At 41.4% G+C, this 15,467-nt stretch overlaps 1 protein-coding gene across 1 annotated transcript in view; it reads left to right on the forward strand.

Annotated features, from left to right (window-relative positions):
• The first annotated feature begins 375 nt into the window (after positions 1 to 375).
• The window catches only part of SH3BGR (SH3 domain binding glutamate rich protein), a 32,244-nt gene continuing 17,152 nt past the window's right edge, over positions 376 to 15,467 (forward strand). The window contains exons 1-2 of the mRNA XM_054390865.1: positions 376 to 432; positions 8,814 to 8,999. Of these exons, the coding sequence (XP_054246840.1) occupies positions 388 to 432; positions 8,814 to 8,999 (231 nt within the window). The 5' untranslated portion in view covers positions 376 to 387. The remainder of the gene's footprint in view (positions 433 to 8,813; positions 9,000 to 15,467) is intronic.

The following is a 15,467-nucleotide window of genomic DNA, read 5'->3' on the forward strand; positions in this document are numbered from 1 at the left end:
CACTTGTCCCTTCCCCCTCTCCCAAATATTTCTCCAGCCCTGTCTCATTGGTGCACTACTCTCCTTTGCCTTTTTTGGACTGGCACCCTGTCAATCTAATGCAATAAGGCCAGGGGCAGGTGCAAACCCCTTGCTATAGATCCTCTTACTAACCAATCCTTGACTGGCCCCTCGTCCCAAAATACCTAAGAGAGTGGGAAAACCTGGGACACCAGGGAGAGGGAGAGGCCAAAGCTGCTGGATTGCTGGGTAGTGGGAGGGGCAGGGGGGCATCCGTTTAGGACCTGGGTTAGCCCAGGAGCTGTGGAATGCTTGGATTCCTCTTGGAACTCTGGTGACTTGTGGATAGCAGTCGTGCTCTGCTGATTCATTTTCGTTACTGTCAACATGGTGATCAAAGTCTTTGTAGCCACATCTTCAGGATCTACAGCGGTAGGTGTTTCATTTAACATACTTTTTTCTGCTGGGATCAGATTGGTAGATTAACATGTAACATCTCTGGACAACCTGAGTTTGCATGGAGAAACAAAAATACTGGATTTCTTCTAGTCTGTATTCCTCACTTTGTTCTTGAAAGCTACTCAAGATGTAGAGAATTCCTATTAATGCAGCCTGTCTTGCATGCAAGGTTTTACTACAGGTATAACATTTACATATAGATTATCTGTCATTTAATAGATTTACTTCTGTTTGGAAAAGCAAACACAATATATATTTACTGAAGAAGGAAAAGGTGGACATTGTATTTGCACAAAAACTAAGCTGGATTATTTACAGGAGAAATTAATGTATTTGTTTTAAAAAGAGACTTTAAGATGCTGCTTCTGCAACACAGGAACTCTGTCAAAGAAAGAGCTTGGAGCCAAAGTAAGCTGAAAAAGGTTATGCAGAAAAAAACCTTTTCCTCATCCCCTTCCCTTTCCCTAGTTTTTTGTTTGTTTCTTTTTCCTTCAGGTTATTTTTTATGTGCGTGTATGCGTGTCTCTTGAAATGCCACACTGATGATTTTTAGTATTGGTATCTACTGCTGTAGCTGTCAGCATAGTGTATCAGCTGAAAGGAAGGGCATGTGAATAGTAGGGAGGTTGGAAGTCCATGGGAGATGGGAACCGGGAAAGGACTCTTTCCTTTTATATCCAGTTCCCAGATGAGCTCAGATTGCAGTTTTCCTTTGGCAGTCACTCACTCTCAGTGACACAGCTAAACAAACTGGCTAGTGTATGCTCATAGCTGAAAGTACATCTCTGTCAGCTGTAAGTACATCTCTGTCTCTCTGACATCAGGTCTGTGTCTTTAAGAAGCTTCCAGAGTTTAAAGGCTAAAAATCCCACCCCTGTTCATGGGACCATTGTCTTTAAAAAAGAACCAGGGCCATTCAGTAAAATTCAAGTTGGAATATAGCTAAGGAAGTTTGCAGTTCTCTCATCAACTTGTCTCACCAGCCTATCACTGAGTCTGACACAAAATTTGCTATTGACACTATAGCTTTCCCTTTTTTGTGAGAAATCTCAGATGCAAAGGAAAAAAAGAAGAAGAGTGGATTGGAAACTGCAGGTTTGGTAATTTGTATGCTAGCAGTTACTGCTCAGTTAACATTATCAATTGCCATATACTGTGCACTGATGATCTTTTCACTCTTCTTTGGTTGACCATAAAAGAGTTGTCCCTTTGCCACACATCTGTTTTTAGAGGAAAGTTGTGACTGTGATTGCATTCACAGTGCAGACATTCCATATATGTGTGTTGGGGCCATCATCATCTTGTGTGCCTCAGGCACAAACTCCAGATAGAGGATTGGGGCTGTTCAGCAAGGCAGTTTTAAGAATGCTTTAATTAAACGCTGACATTCAGAGATCGTTTATGCAATTAAGACTAAGAGTATCATATATTTAGCACTAGCTGAACAAAGATCTTTCCTCTGCTGTACACATTCCTTGTATCTCCTCCTAGCTAGCAGCTCTAACACCTCTTGGAGTGCAGTGAAGTCATGTGCATGCTACACTGAACACCAAGCAACATGCAAGCTTTATCCAGCCATTTTGAACTGTTGAGCATTGATACTGTGGTTTATTACTGCCAAGAAAGATAGCTAGTATTAGTGAACTGTAATAGGTTTTAAGCTTATTAATGCCAGTTTCCCCCATATATTAGTGTCCTGGTTTAACTGGGCTAGACTTGGTCTGTAGGCCATTTTCAGTCTTGAGTCAGCCAAGACAGGTGACCTGAACTGGCTCACAGTCATATCCCATATCATAAACTTCAGGTTCAGTATAAAGGGGGAAATTTGCCAGAGACAGGGTGAGTCTTCTGCTTCTTGCTCCTTGTTTTCTGGTCTATTGTGACTACCCCATGCTCAGCAGGCTGAGTATAGCTTCATATACTTCATATTAGTATGGTGGTTTCATGAACTCTGTTTTCATTCCAGCTTATGCTTTGTCTCTCTTTCCTGATTTCCCCTTCTCTGCTGGGGAGGGGTCATCAGGTGACAGAGCAACTGCTATAGTTTAGCCCCAGATACAGACTAAATGTAGACAGCAGCCCACAAAAGTGAGATTCCAGACGTGCTGGAAGGAAGGATATGGCATCTTTACACAGAGATTTGGATCTCTATTTCCTTTTGTGTGGTGTGTTAGGTGTATCACAGAATCATGGAATGTTAGGGGCTGGAAGGGACCTCAAAAGATCATCTAGTCCAACCCCCTGCCAGAGCAATGATCCTGGCAGGGAGATTGGGCTAGCTGATGTGTGTGTGTTGCTGCCGTAATCTCAGCAAGAAGCATGCATTCAGATTACTGATACATAGTTGCAATGCCAAACACAATATTCAGCAGTAGTTTTCCGCATATACTGACTAAAGTGGATAGAAAGTTGTCCTTTCTGTGAGCCTTTAATGAGTTTTGGTATGTCTAAAAAAAATAATTATGCAAGGAGACAGCACAATCACCAATATATCGCTAAAATCCTATTAAAACCAAATTTTGTATCATATTTTCCTGAGAAGAAAGAATTTAATCCCTAAAGATCTTCAACTGGAAGTTTATAAATTGTCCTAGTAGCACTGCTGTTCTCTCCAATTTGGTTGATCTTCAACAAATGCATCTTGTTCTTTTTGAACTTCAACATAAGATGAACTCATGTTCTTCTGGTGTAAATCAGCAGAGGATCATTGGCAAAGAATGAATAATGTTTCTGTCCTATGTACTGCACAGTCACACTACAACTGGCTATCGTGTTAATAAATACTTTTTAAAAGTGAATGCAGTGATCTCTAATATCCTGATGCTCTGGATCAGATGCTTGAATGATGTAATTCAATATGGTGCTAGAAGAAGTTGTATTTTTCACCTCAGTGATTCAGAAATGTATTTTAAATAACTTCAGCTTTAGTATCTTTCTGCTCCAAGTTTAGCTGATATTAAACTATTCATTAAGGCAGGCAGAAGTGGAAACTACTTACTAATAGTGCTAAAAAGTACTAAATGAAACAAGGAGTAAAAACACATCATTCTGTTACTGGCCACAGAGGTGTTTAGAAATGGGTAATATCCTGCAAGATTCTAAGGCACCATCTATGAATGATGGGAGAAAAGGGGTTCATGTCTTACATAGAGGAACTCGTCCAGTGTCATGGTTAGGGCACCTCAAAAATCCTTTTATTCCCGATGGTTTTGGTGACTTGTCCACCTTCAAATCTGTAGGTCTCAGAAAGACTGTGGAAAACGTAGACTATTTGAATTATGTCCTCTAAAATACAGGATAGGGGAGTTGTCATCTGTGACTGTGAATCTAGCCATGTATAAACCTGAGCTCAATTTTCAAGTCAATTTCAAGTCAAATCAGAGGTTAGAGTGTGAAAATTGAGAATAATTATCAGGAATATGTAGTCTGAGTAGTGTTAGAACCAGAAGATGCAGCAGCTCTCCTTACCAACATTAATATTCCACCTGTCAGTTGTTAACTATTGTTTGTTTCTGCCATAGGCTGCTGGATTGTGTTCTGGATTGTAAGGATATAGGTAATGAAATAATGCATCAGGTGAAACTAATATTATCTGTAGCTCTTACACTCTAGATATATAATATTTAAAACATTTTTCTTCCTTATTTTAAGAGACTAACAACTAGGGATGGTGGACCTTAAGCACTATTGAAAGGGAAAATGACATTGATGCAGTAATATCCTGCTCACCACCACTTTCCAAGGAGTCTATGCCCAAGTAATTTCAATTCTTCTTATGCCATCAGACACAAGGAAAGCACAAACAAGCTGCTTCAGTCTCATCCATTCTGGGAAAACCTTTTCATGTCCTCTGTGTTATGTTCTGTTTGCTGCTTGCCCAGCTACCTAGTGCCAGCCACAGCAAAGACTGTCTTAATGATTTCAGGCTTAGCATGTGTCTCAAGTCTTTTACTCTGCCTAAATCCTCATAATTGTAAGCCTTAAAATGTGGTACATCTTCTGCATAGTTTATTGTTGCTATCATAATAAGAAACACCTTGCCTTTTCCTTACACAGGTTTAATTGCATATCACTTTTTATTTTCCCTCCATACTAACTTTTCACACAACCCTCTCCCAATTTTTGCTTTTAATCCTGGTTCTGTCTGAGTCTTCTGTGTGTTACATAGCTGAAACTAAAGAAAAATTGTTTATCTGGGTTTAATTCTAAAAGTTTAGAATTAAGAAAGTCAAAAGTTTAATTCTAAAAGCACAGCTACAGCTGTGCTCCTAGCCATAAGCAAGGGAGCACAGAATCTGTAGCTCAGTTTCCATTATCTCCTCAGAGGAGATACTGGGGTAGCAGCTATTCCAGGAGCCTTATCTACTTCAGTGCCTCTGTCCAAAGAGACAAGCTGACACTGAAATTGCAGCTGACAGCACTTGAGTCCACCGTCTTTCAGTGGACTCAACTTCATGTTGAGTGGACTCAACTTCACAACTTCTTGTTGTGAAGCTCTTAGTACTGGGTCATGCAAATTTTATTAATTATTTATACAAACATTATCCTGCCACTTCCTCCAGTGAAGTGTCCCTTAAGGAATACTTTTTGCCTGCCGAATGCGTTCTGCAAAAAACTGTGCAGCTAAACAGCTGTTAAGAAAATTATCTCTATTCAAAAAGTGAAAAGAGAAATATAAATAAAGCACCTTTGAGTGCTTTGAGATCTGTCAACTGTATGGCTTTTGAGTGCTTTGGATTAGTGTTTCTATTCAAAGTACTGTACTTTTTTTTTTATCTTACCATAAACCTCACATCATATCACACCGTTGTCATCAAAATGTACAGCATTTTATGTCTGTTACTTTTTGTATGCAAGTATAGCTATGTAGATAAAGAGGTCTTTATTTAAACAGGAGACAGAAATTTTATCCTTAATGATGAAAATTCATTCTTCCAATACAATAGGTTATCCCTCTACTTCAGCTGTTCAGGTTTGTAGATTATAGAAATACGTAATCCTTGAAATATTTCTCACATGATTGTCTCTAGACTGATTTACACTAGTTTAGTGTCCCTTTAAATTCAATTGTTCAGATGTTTGAGTTCTGGAAAACATGGTTTCAAATCCTAACACAGAATCAAAGAATCACAGAATACATCTGGGTGGAAGAGATCTCAATGATCATCCAGTCCAACCCTCAACCCAGAACTGAATGATCAACACTAACAACTGGTCCCTAAGCACCAGGTCCACACACTGCTTAAACACCTCCAGGGATGGTTACTCCATCATTGACCTGTGCAGATCATTCCAATGTTTTGAGAACCCTCTCTATGAAGAAATATTTCCTAATATCCAGCCTGAGCCTCCCCTGGATTATCTCAAAACCATTTCTTCTAGTCTTGTTGCTTGACACCAAGGAGAAGAGACTGGCCCCTCCTTGCTCCAACCCCCTGTCAGGTAGTCGTAGAGAGTGATGAGGCCTCCCTTCAGCCTCTTCTCCAGACTAAACAACCCCAGCTCCCTCAGATGCTCCTCATAGCTCCTTTACAAGCCTTGTTGCCCTTCTCTGGACATGCTCCAGCACCTCAATGTCCTTCTTGTAGTGAGGGACCCCGAACTGAACACAATACTCAAGGTGTGGCCTCACCAGTACTGAGTACAAGGGAATGATCACATCTCTGTTCCTGCTGGCCACAGTGTTTCTAACACAAGCCAGGATGCCATTGGCTTTCTTGGCCACCTGAGCATATTGCTGACTTATATTCAGTTGACAGTCAACCAATACCCCCAGGTCTCTTTCCAAGTCACAGCTTTCCAACCACACATCCCCATATGTGGGGGATCATGGCTCATATGCAAAAATTACCTTGGTAGATCGTTACAGCTACTGTCCATGTGGGACATTATGTTGCTGCATGGAGTAGCATAACTTGGAGGAGAAGAGAGTCATGTCTGGAACATGATTGTGCTAGACAGCAATTTAGTTGTCAGTTACCAAATTGCAGTTACCAAATTGCAGCTTGAGAGAATTTATGCAAATCAATCCTGCTTGATTCAGTTGCTGCAGTACTTGTAGGGCTTGGCCTTGCAGCTCTTAGACAATTGAGACATATACAATATGGAGAAATTCTTTAGATGTGGCTGAGGACTAGCATTGCTTTACTAGAGAAGTACTGAGGAAGCGGGTGCAAGTGCTCACCAAGCCACTTTCCATCACTCACCAGCAGTCCTGGCTAAGTGGGGAGGTCCCAGCTGACTGGAGGCTGGCAAAGGTGACATCCATCTACAAGATGGGCCAGAAGGAGCACCTGAGGAACTGCAGACCTCTCAGTCTGACCTTGATGCCAGGGAAGGTCATGGAGCAGATCAACTTGAGTGTCATTACCCAGTATGTGCCATGCAACCAGCTGATGAGGCCCAGTCAGCATGGGTTCATGAAGGGCAGGTCCTGCTTAACAAATCTCATCTCCCTCTATGACAAGATGACCAACATAGTGGATGAAGGAAAGGCTGTGGATGTTGTTTATCTGGACTTTAGTAAAGCCTTTGACACCGTTTCCCACAGCATCCTCCTGAAGAAACTGGCTGCTTATGGCTTGGATGTGTGGATACTTCATTGGGTTAAGAACTGGATGTCTGGGCCTAGAGAGTAGTGATGAATGGAGTTAAACCCAGTTAGTGGCCAGTCACTAGTTGTGTTCCCAGGGTTCAGTATTTGGGACAGTTCTCTTTAATATCTTTATCAATTATCTGGACAAGGGAATAGAGTGCACCCTCAGCAGGCTTGTACATGACACTAAATTGGGTGGCAGTGTTGATCTGCTTGAGGATAGGAAGGCTCTGCAAAGAGATCTGGGGCTTAACAAAGCCAAGTGCCAGGTGCTGCACTTGGGTCACAAAAACCCCATGCAAAGCTACAGGCTTGGGGAAGAGTGGCTGGAAAGTTGCCTGGCAGAAAAGGACCCGAGGGGATGGTTAACAACCAGCTGAACATGAGCCAGCTCAGGTGGCCAAGAAGACAAACAGCATCCTGGCATGTATCAGGAATGATGTGGCCAGCAGGAGTAGGGAAGGGATCATGCCTGTGTACTTGGCACTGGTGAGATCACACCTTGAATATTGTGTTCAGTTTTGGGCCCCTCACTACAAGAAAGACATTTTGGTGCTGGAGCCAGTCCAGAAAAGGGCAACAAAGCTGGTGAAGGCCCTGGAGAATAAGTGTTATGAGGAAGAGCTGAGAGAACTGGGATTGTTTAGTCTGGAGAAGAGGAAGTTGAGGGGAGAACTCACTGCTTTCTACAACTACCTAAAAGGGGATTGAGGTGAGGTGGGGGTCAGTCTATTCTCTCTAGTATCAGGTGATAGGTTGAGAGGAAATGTCCTGAAATTGTGTCAGGGGAGGTTTAGACTGGATGATAGGAAAAAATTCTTTACAGAAAGAGTGGTTAGGCATTGGAACAGGCTGCCCAGGGATGTGGTAGAGTCACCATCCCTGGTGGTGTTCAAGAAACACGTGGACATGGCACTTTGGGATGTGGTTTAATGGCCATGGTGGTGTTAAGTCAATGGTTGGATTCAATCTTTTCCAACCAAAACAAGTCTATGATTCTATGATTCTTCAGTGAGTAGTGCATCTTGAAAATAAAGAGATAAGTTGGTTACAAGCTTGATGCCTCGATCTATACAGAACTACAACCTCAATCTATACAGAACTAACATCAAAGGGAATGAGTGCCATGACTGAATTTTAGGTGGCATAGAAGATGTGTATAATATGCTTTATTTATATGTAACATGTTCCTCATTGTCCTACTGGAACATCATTGTGTAATATGGGAAATATTCAAACACAGGAGTTAGGCTGTACTGTATTTTCATTGTGCTTTCACTCATATTTAATTATGCCTAGCATTAAAGAACAGGGACAGAGAGAAACACGTGACTCATGGAAAGCTAAATGTCATATGTAATGAGTAGGAAAAAGGAGACTGTTACATGTTGAGGAGGAGAGGAGAATAGATGCATTCTCAGACCTGTGCTGACTTCAGGCAGGATTAGTTTAGGTATCTGGACACTACACTCCCAGATCTAGAAACAGAGAAGAAGGCTTCCTGCTGAGCCTTGCTTCTTCAATGGAAGCATCACTACTTCCAGTGAGGAAAGAAAGAAGCTGAGAGGGGGAAGTAATGGCAGTGCTCTGGGTGCTGGAAGCTGTGTTGAATCTCAGCTTCAAAAAGTTTGGTGGCTACTGGAGTAGCGTATCTAACTTGACATACTTGCATTAGTTCTGCTTGCAATAGCAATTACTCTCAGAGAAAAAGAAATTCTTTTTTAAAAAAGGAATTTTGTTTTTCCTCCTTCTTAAACAGATCAAAAAGAAGCAGCAAGAAGTAGTGGGCTTTTTAGAAGCCAACAAGATTGACTTTCAGCAAATGGATATAGCAGGTGATGAAGACAACAGGAAATGGATGAGAGAGAATGTTCCAGGTGAAAAAAAGCCTCAAAATGGAATTCCTCTCCCTCCACAGATCTTCAACGAGGAGCGATACTGTGGGGTAAGAGACTGTTTAGAAATTTAAATACCTTCAGAGAGAATTATTTCACAGAAAGTGACTCTTCTCCTTTACTAAGAAGTGTCAAACAAACTCCTTAAGACAATTGGAGATTCATATTGAAAGAACAATTCTTAGAAAGAATTTTTCAGGCACAGAAAAGGAATGAAACAAAAGATCATTTGTTTTTAAGAGAAAAATGCACATGGAGGGAAAACTGACTAGAGAAACTTTGCTTAACAGACTGTATGGCTTGTCTCCTGCAGACCAAGAGCTCAGGCAGAACCCAGAGCTCACTGCAAGGCATGGAATTGGTCGCCTGTGATGAGCTCTGTGTTTTCCGCTCATATTCTCCTGCCTCCTGCTGTGTAACTCACAAGTTGTCCCACTGCTGGCTCTCTGCCAGCACTCTTACTTCAGCTCCTGAAGACAAAAGTCAGTGCTGTCTAGGTGACTCGGGATGACCAAATGTAGGCTACAAGAACATCTCATCTGCCCTTTGAGAATGTGGTTTGACCATATTGAGCTACGCAAATTAAGTGGGGGTCGTAGCAAGGCTGATCTGCTATCTCTAGCTCCATTGTACTTTCCTTCTTGAACTTTCAGTTAATCTTGCATAGTGATTATTGATATTTTCTTTGCTTGACACAGACTAATCTGGGCTGCTACGAAATCAAGTAGGTGTCTGAGGCTCCAGGGTCTGTGAAGAGGAATATTTCTTTTCCATTATATTAGAAATAAATAGGAATTATAGTTGACAGGAACAGTTCTAGTATGTAATTTGAATTATTGAAATTGTATTGTTTATTCAATAAATGTCCAAATCTACATAACAAAAAATGGCAACAGTCATCAGATGCTTTTATATTTTCTTATGAACATAGAACAGGTTATTTCTCTTGATTTTGTTCAAATCAGTGATAGATAATACTGTACCAGCACGAATATTAAGATAGTGAATCAAAAGGGATATCTGAGACAGTGATTGTTTTTTCTTTTTTTCCTTCCTCGTAGTCTGGATGGAAATAAATAGTCTGGAAACCACTCTGATATGATAGCTGAAACAAACTTGCAAAGTACTCTGAAACGCAGATCACATAGTGAGCCCAGTTTTAAGTTACGCCACAAATCCAGTGTGAACTGCTGCAAAGGTTGTTTTGAGAGAGAAGAGATTTACATGCCACTGAGTTCTCAGAATTAGCTTCAGTGCTCGTAGGGCAAAAGTTGCCAGTATGAATAATGGACCACAATTCTTTCCTTATTTTCTCATAGGAATCTTAAAAGAGAACTTGGTAGGTCAGAGTTCATGTGCATTTCAACATCCAGTCTGCACCAATAAAAAAAAAAAAAAGGATAATTTGATATATCTTACTTTGGATTTTGTGACAGCCAACATTGCAATAAATATTTCTGACGCTCCTTGGAGAATTGACATAGTGAATTAAAGGGTAATTGCTTTACAAAGTATTGCACTTGGTCAGCTTTGCCTGTAAATGATAAATATACAGTTTTTACTCCATGTCTGACTCTATTTCAGGAAATCAAATTATCTGTGTCTTGAAATAAATTTAAGTTAAGAAAGAGTACTTTGCAAAGACACCTCCATGTGGAAAGAGGTACAGAAAGCAGTTGCAGGTATCAATTTACAAACTAACTCAAATTTACAATTAATCAAAAAGTCTCCAGAATTCTAATCTACCTGGCTCTCAAAGCTCTTAGCTAATAATCCCAGTGAGTGCATAACAAAGATTCATTTATAGCATCATTATTTGCAGATAAATAAAGTAGTGAGATCCATACCAGTACATTAGCCTTACCCTTCTCTTTAAAGGAAGATGCCTTAAGGGAGCTGCACAGTGATTGTAAAGTGGGATTATATGGGCTGGTGGAGAACATGGCCAGGGGCTGGCAGCCTGATGCAGAATTCCTCTGTGCCACATGCTCTTTTGTAACATGTCTACAGTATAAAGCTGGGGATTTGCATTCTACTTGCCTGCATAACCTGTGGTCCAGCAGACTTATTGTTTTGAAGTTCAGAACTGTTTCACACTGTTTAAAGCTTACATGATATATCTTAACTCTTCCCCTGTCTCCCACTTCCTTTGTCCTCAACCACTCTATTAATAATAGGGCTGAGGAACGTGAAGGTTTGTCTGAGTCACAGACTCTAGACTCTGAATTCATGAAAGCCCCTTTAAAATACATAGCTCTGGTTAGTGAAGTCTTCAAAGGGTATCAGTCTTGAGACATCTGAAAAAGCTTTGGATTTGTAGCCTGGGTATATGTAGCCAGTTCACACCCTTTTCCTGGTATGTTAAAATCACCCTTTAGCTTAAAGTGCTCTAGCACAGTGTATTTGTAAACAGAAATCAGATGCTCTATTAATCCTCATTTCGCTATACTAAACAAGTCAACCTCTTTATGCCTTTTTTTTTTTTAAAGACTATTTCTTTTTCTCTTTCTCCTTCCTACTATTTTTTTTTCTTTCCTCATTCCCAGGTAGTCCTCTGGTTTTAGATCATTTAGATTACATTTAATTTCTGTTTATTCTCCTTTCTGAGATCACTCTTTTCCCTTACTTCCCATCAGCCATCCTGTGTGCCTGGCTCCCATTCACTCATGTGCATGTGTATACATATTAGCAGCATGCTGGCCTGAGAGCAATGGCCATGGGAAGTGAAAATTCAAGGTAAAAGATTTCCTTCCTCACCTTCAGAAAGGAGGATTTAGAGAGAGACATGACAACCTTCAGATATTTTAAGGACTGCAGCAAAAAGGAATTTATTATTGGTCTGAGTTCAGTACTGACCCTGCTTTGTGCAGGAAGTTGGACTAGATGATCTCCTGAGGTCTCTTCCCTCCTGAATTATTCTGTGATTATAAGATTTTGTAAAATATATTCTGTTCCACACTCACTGGATGTGGGATAAGATGTAATGAGCAACAAATGCAGCAAAGAAATTTAAGTCAGACATCAGAAAAAAATATGTGGTTTTCAGGAGACTGTCTTGTTAGCTTGTTAAAGGTCATTATCAATGGATTGGAGAAACATCTGTTAGAATAATGTTCCTGCCTTGGAGAAATGGTTCTTTGAGGTCTTCTTTAATCCCCTCTCCTGCAGCTCAGTGACATTTTAGGGGTGGGGCTAAGGAAAGAGAGGATAGTGGGATAGGTGAGGAGGCTTCCTTTTAAGGCTGGAATAGACTGACATAACAAGCAAGTAAATGCAGCCCTGATGCTAATCTTCTTTCCTGCTAATACATAAAAGTATCTGTATTTTCTGGCTGACCCTAAAGAGTTGCTTCACTTCCTAATTTATACTGCAAAATGGAGGTTTCTTATGAATGTGTTTATGAAAATACACCAACTGTGAGCAGCATTTCTGTGAGGTCAGAGAAGCTGAAGTCTGTCTTATAAATGGCTTGAATCTTATTGTCCTTTCAGATTCTTTTGGTATTGCTACTTGAAGATACTGATTAGAAAGAGATTCATTTTGTATGCCTGGCTATAGCACCAATTTCAAGCATCATTATAATCCGTCAGCATTGGCAGATATGTTTGTATTTGATCTTTTTTCTTTAGCTGGTTCTTTGCTCATGTCTAGACAGACGTCTGCATCTCTGTCACTTTCTAAATATATTGAGCACTCTGTTGCTCTTGTCTTTGCTTTTGCTTAACAAACCCCCCTGGAAAACTGGAAAAGAAATGGAATGCAAACGTCTGGTTTTCTCTGAAAGCTGAAATATCTGCTTTTCTCTGTAAACTGAAATAGGTATAAGAAAAGAGCCATGTACATTTTGTTTTTTAAAGAATCTCTGAATCATTAGGTAAGACTTTTATCTAATACTTCAGACAACTGCTAAATATACAGAAATCATAGGGACTTCTAGAGGTCTGTAGTCCAGCCTATTGCTTAAAGCAGGGATAAGTTCAAGGATAATTTATACCGCTTGTGACTTTGGTCATAAAATCTCCAAGAACAGTGTTCCCATGCCCTCTCTGTGTGCTGTGACCTGGTGCCATGCCACTGATGTAGGGAAGAAGTTTCCACTGATGTACAATTGGAATTTGCTGTTTAACTGTCCAGCATTCCCACAGTGGTCATAGAAAGGACTATAGTGTAACGTGCATGTTGATGTGTACGTGTGAGAAACCCATGGAGAAGGGTTTTTTTTTTAAAGAAAATATTTCACTGTGTTTTTCAAGGACTAGTTCCAAAGACAAATGACACCACTACTCTCTGCCTAGACCATTTACTCCTTCCCACACAGAGATGAAATTATTGCTTACCTGAAATAAATTGTTACTGCTCATTTTTCTTATTACCCGCCTTGACAACTGTTTTCTTTGGCCATTCAGTGAATGGAGATATGAACAAGTTCTCATTAGGAGAGCAAGAGTGCATATATACAATACAAAACTATGCCTTGATCACTGTAGTCATCATGGTTTTTACTCCATGCTAAATATGTAAGAAGCTTGTTCCTCGGTGTAAGTAATCTTCCATTTACTACAGGATGCCACATATACTGTGGGATTCCATTCACAGAATCACAGAATCAATAAGGTTGGAAAAGACCTCAAGGATCATCAAAGTCCAACCTGTCACCCAAGACCTCATGACCACTAACCCATGCCACGTCCAATCCCCTCTTGAACACCTCCAGGGATGGTGACTCCACCACCTCCCTGGGCAGCCCATTCCAATGGCCAACCACTCTCTCTGTGAAGAACTTTCTCCTCACCTCCAGCCTAAACCTCCCCTGGCGCAGCTTGAGACTGTGTCCTCTTGTTCTGGTGCTGGTTGCCTGGGAGAAGAGACCAAACCCCTCCTGGCTACAACCTCCCTTCAGGTAGTTGTAGACAGCAATGAGGTCTCCCCTGAGCCTTCTCTTCTCCAGGCTAAACACCCCCAGCTCCCTCAGCCTCTCCTCATAGGGCTTGTGCTCAAGGCCTCTCCCCAGCCTCGTTGCCATTCTCTGGACATGCTCCAGCAATTCAACATCTTTCCTAAACTGAGGGGCCCAGAACTGGACACAGCACTCAAGGTGTGGCCTAACCAGTGCTGTGTACAGGGGTACAATGACCTCCCTGCTCCTGCTGGCCACACTATGCCTGATGCAGGCCAGGATGCCATTGGCTCTCTTGGCCACCTGGGCACACTGCTGGCTCATGTTCAGGCGCCTGTCAACCAGTACCCCCAGGTCCCTTTCCACCTGGCTGCTCTCCAGCCACTCTGACCCCAGCCTGTAGCTCTGCATGGGGTTGTTGTGGCCGAAGTGCAGCACCCGGCACTTGGACTTGTTGAACATGAAAGGAGCAAAGAGATGGTTTGAGAATTGGGTGGTCTGGAGCAGCAGCAGGTATTCTGCCTGATCAGAGCAAAGTGTGCTCTGGGGCTTCTCCCAGACAGGGCAATTGCCACTGCATGTACTAGGTCTGTGTGAAAGCCAATCTGTCCCTTAGATAAATCAGTGAAATGGGCTGTCATTTATCCCGTCTGTTAAGCTGTGTTACCTCTTCCAAACTGGACTGAAATGTCATTGAATCCAGTGTTGTTGACATGAAGGTGTCTTCTAAACCATGCACCCTAGCCTTTCCCTAGGATTACCCTTGGCCAATAATTTATTCTCTGGAAATACTAAACCAGCCTAATAAAACAGCTCAGGTCCTAACCCAGCTTTACAAACAAGTCTCAAAGATGAGTCAGCACCTTGTTATTTACAGACTTCTATTTTTGGAATTATCTGGGGTGAGAGAGAGGATGATAATGTGGTTAAGGCAGTTGCCTAGGACTCTGCAGGCATGCATTCAGTCCTCTGTCCTAGATGGAGCTACTGTGTGATTGTGGGCCAGTCACTTTTAGCCAGAGTTTCTGATGAGATTTGAGATGTTGATTTTGACCTGTGCAAGATGTGAGTCATGAACTTCTCAGTTACAATCTAGTGATAGCAGAGCTTCCTTAGTTGACAGGACCATTGTACAGACAAATAGACCAAAGACCATGCAAATTCCAAATGGTAGGATAGGACCCATCCCTCACATCTTTTCAGTCATTGAACATGATGATTTAACTATGGGCAGTATTGGGCAGGTTATCCATGACAGTGAGACATGCACAGCAATCAAGATGACTCACTAGCAGCTGGTCCTTCTAAAGCAAACTCATCAGAATGTGAAACAAGTCAATTTGCAGAGGTAAAAGTCATCCAGCTGACCTTAAACTTTGCTGAAAAAGAAAAGTGGCCAGTACTGACCCATGGATGGCAGCAAATGCTTTGTGGGGGTGGTCAAAAGAGTGGAAATGGTATAGTGCAGAGGTAAACCTATTTGGGCTGCTACCTTGTGGCAAGACATTGCTACCCAGCCAAGAAACTAGTTGTAAAAGTAAGGCATGCAGATCCCCATGCTCCCTCAAGTATTTGCTATGCTTCCAGTGAAGTACCACTGGTCCTGCCAGGAGTGGGTCCT

The sequence above is a fragment of the Indicator indicator genome, chromosome 1, assembly GCF_027791375.1.
Source record: "Indicator indicator isolate 239-I01 chromosome 1, UM_Iind_1.1, whole genome shotgun sequence".
Taxonomy (NCBI): domain Eukaryota; kingdom Metazoa; phylum Chordata; class Aves; order Piciformes; family Indicatoridae; genus Indicator; species Indicator indicator.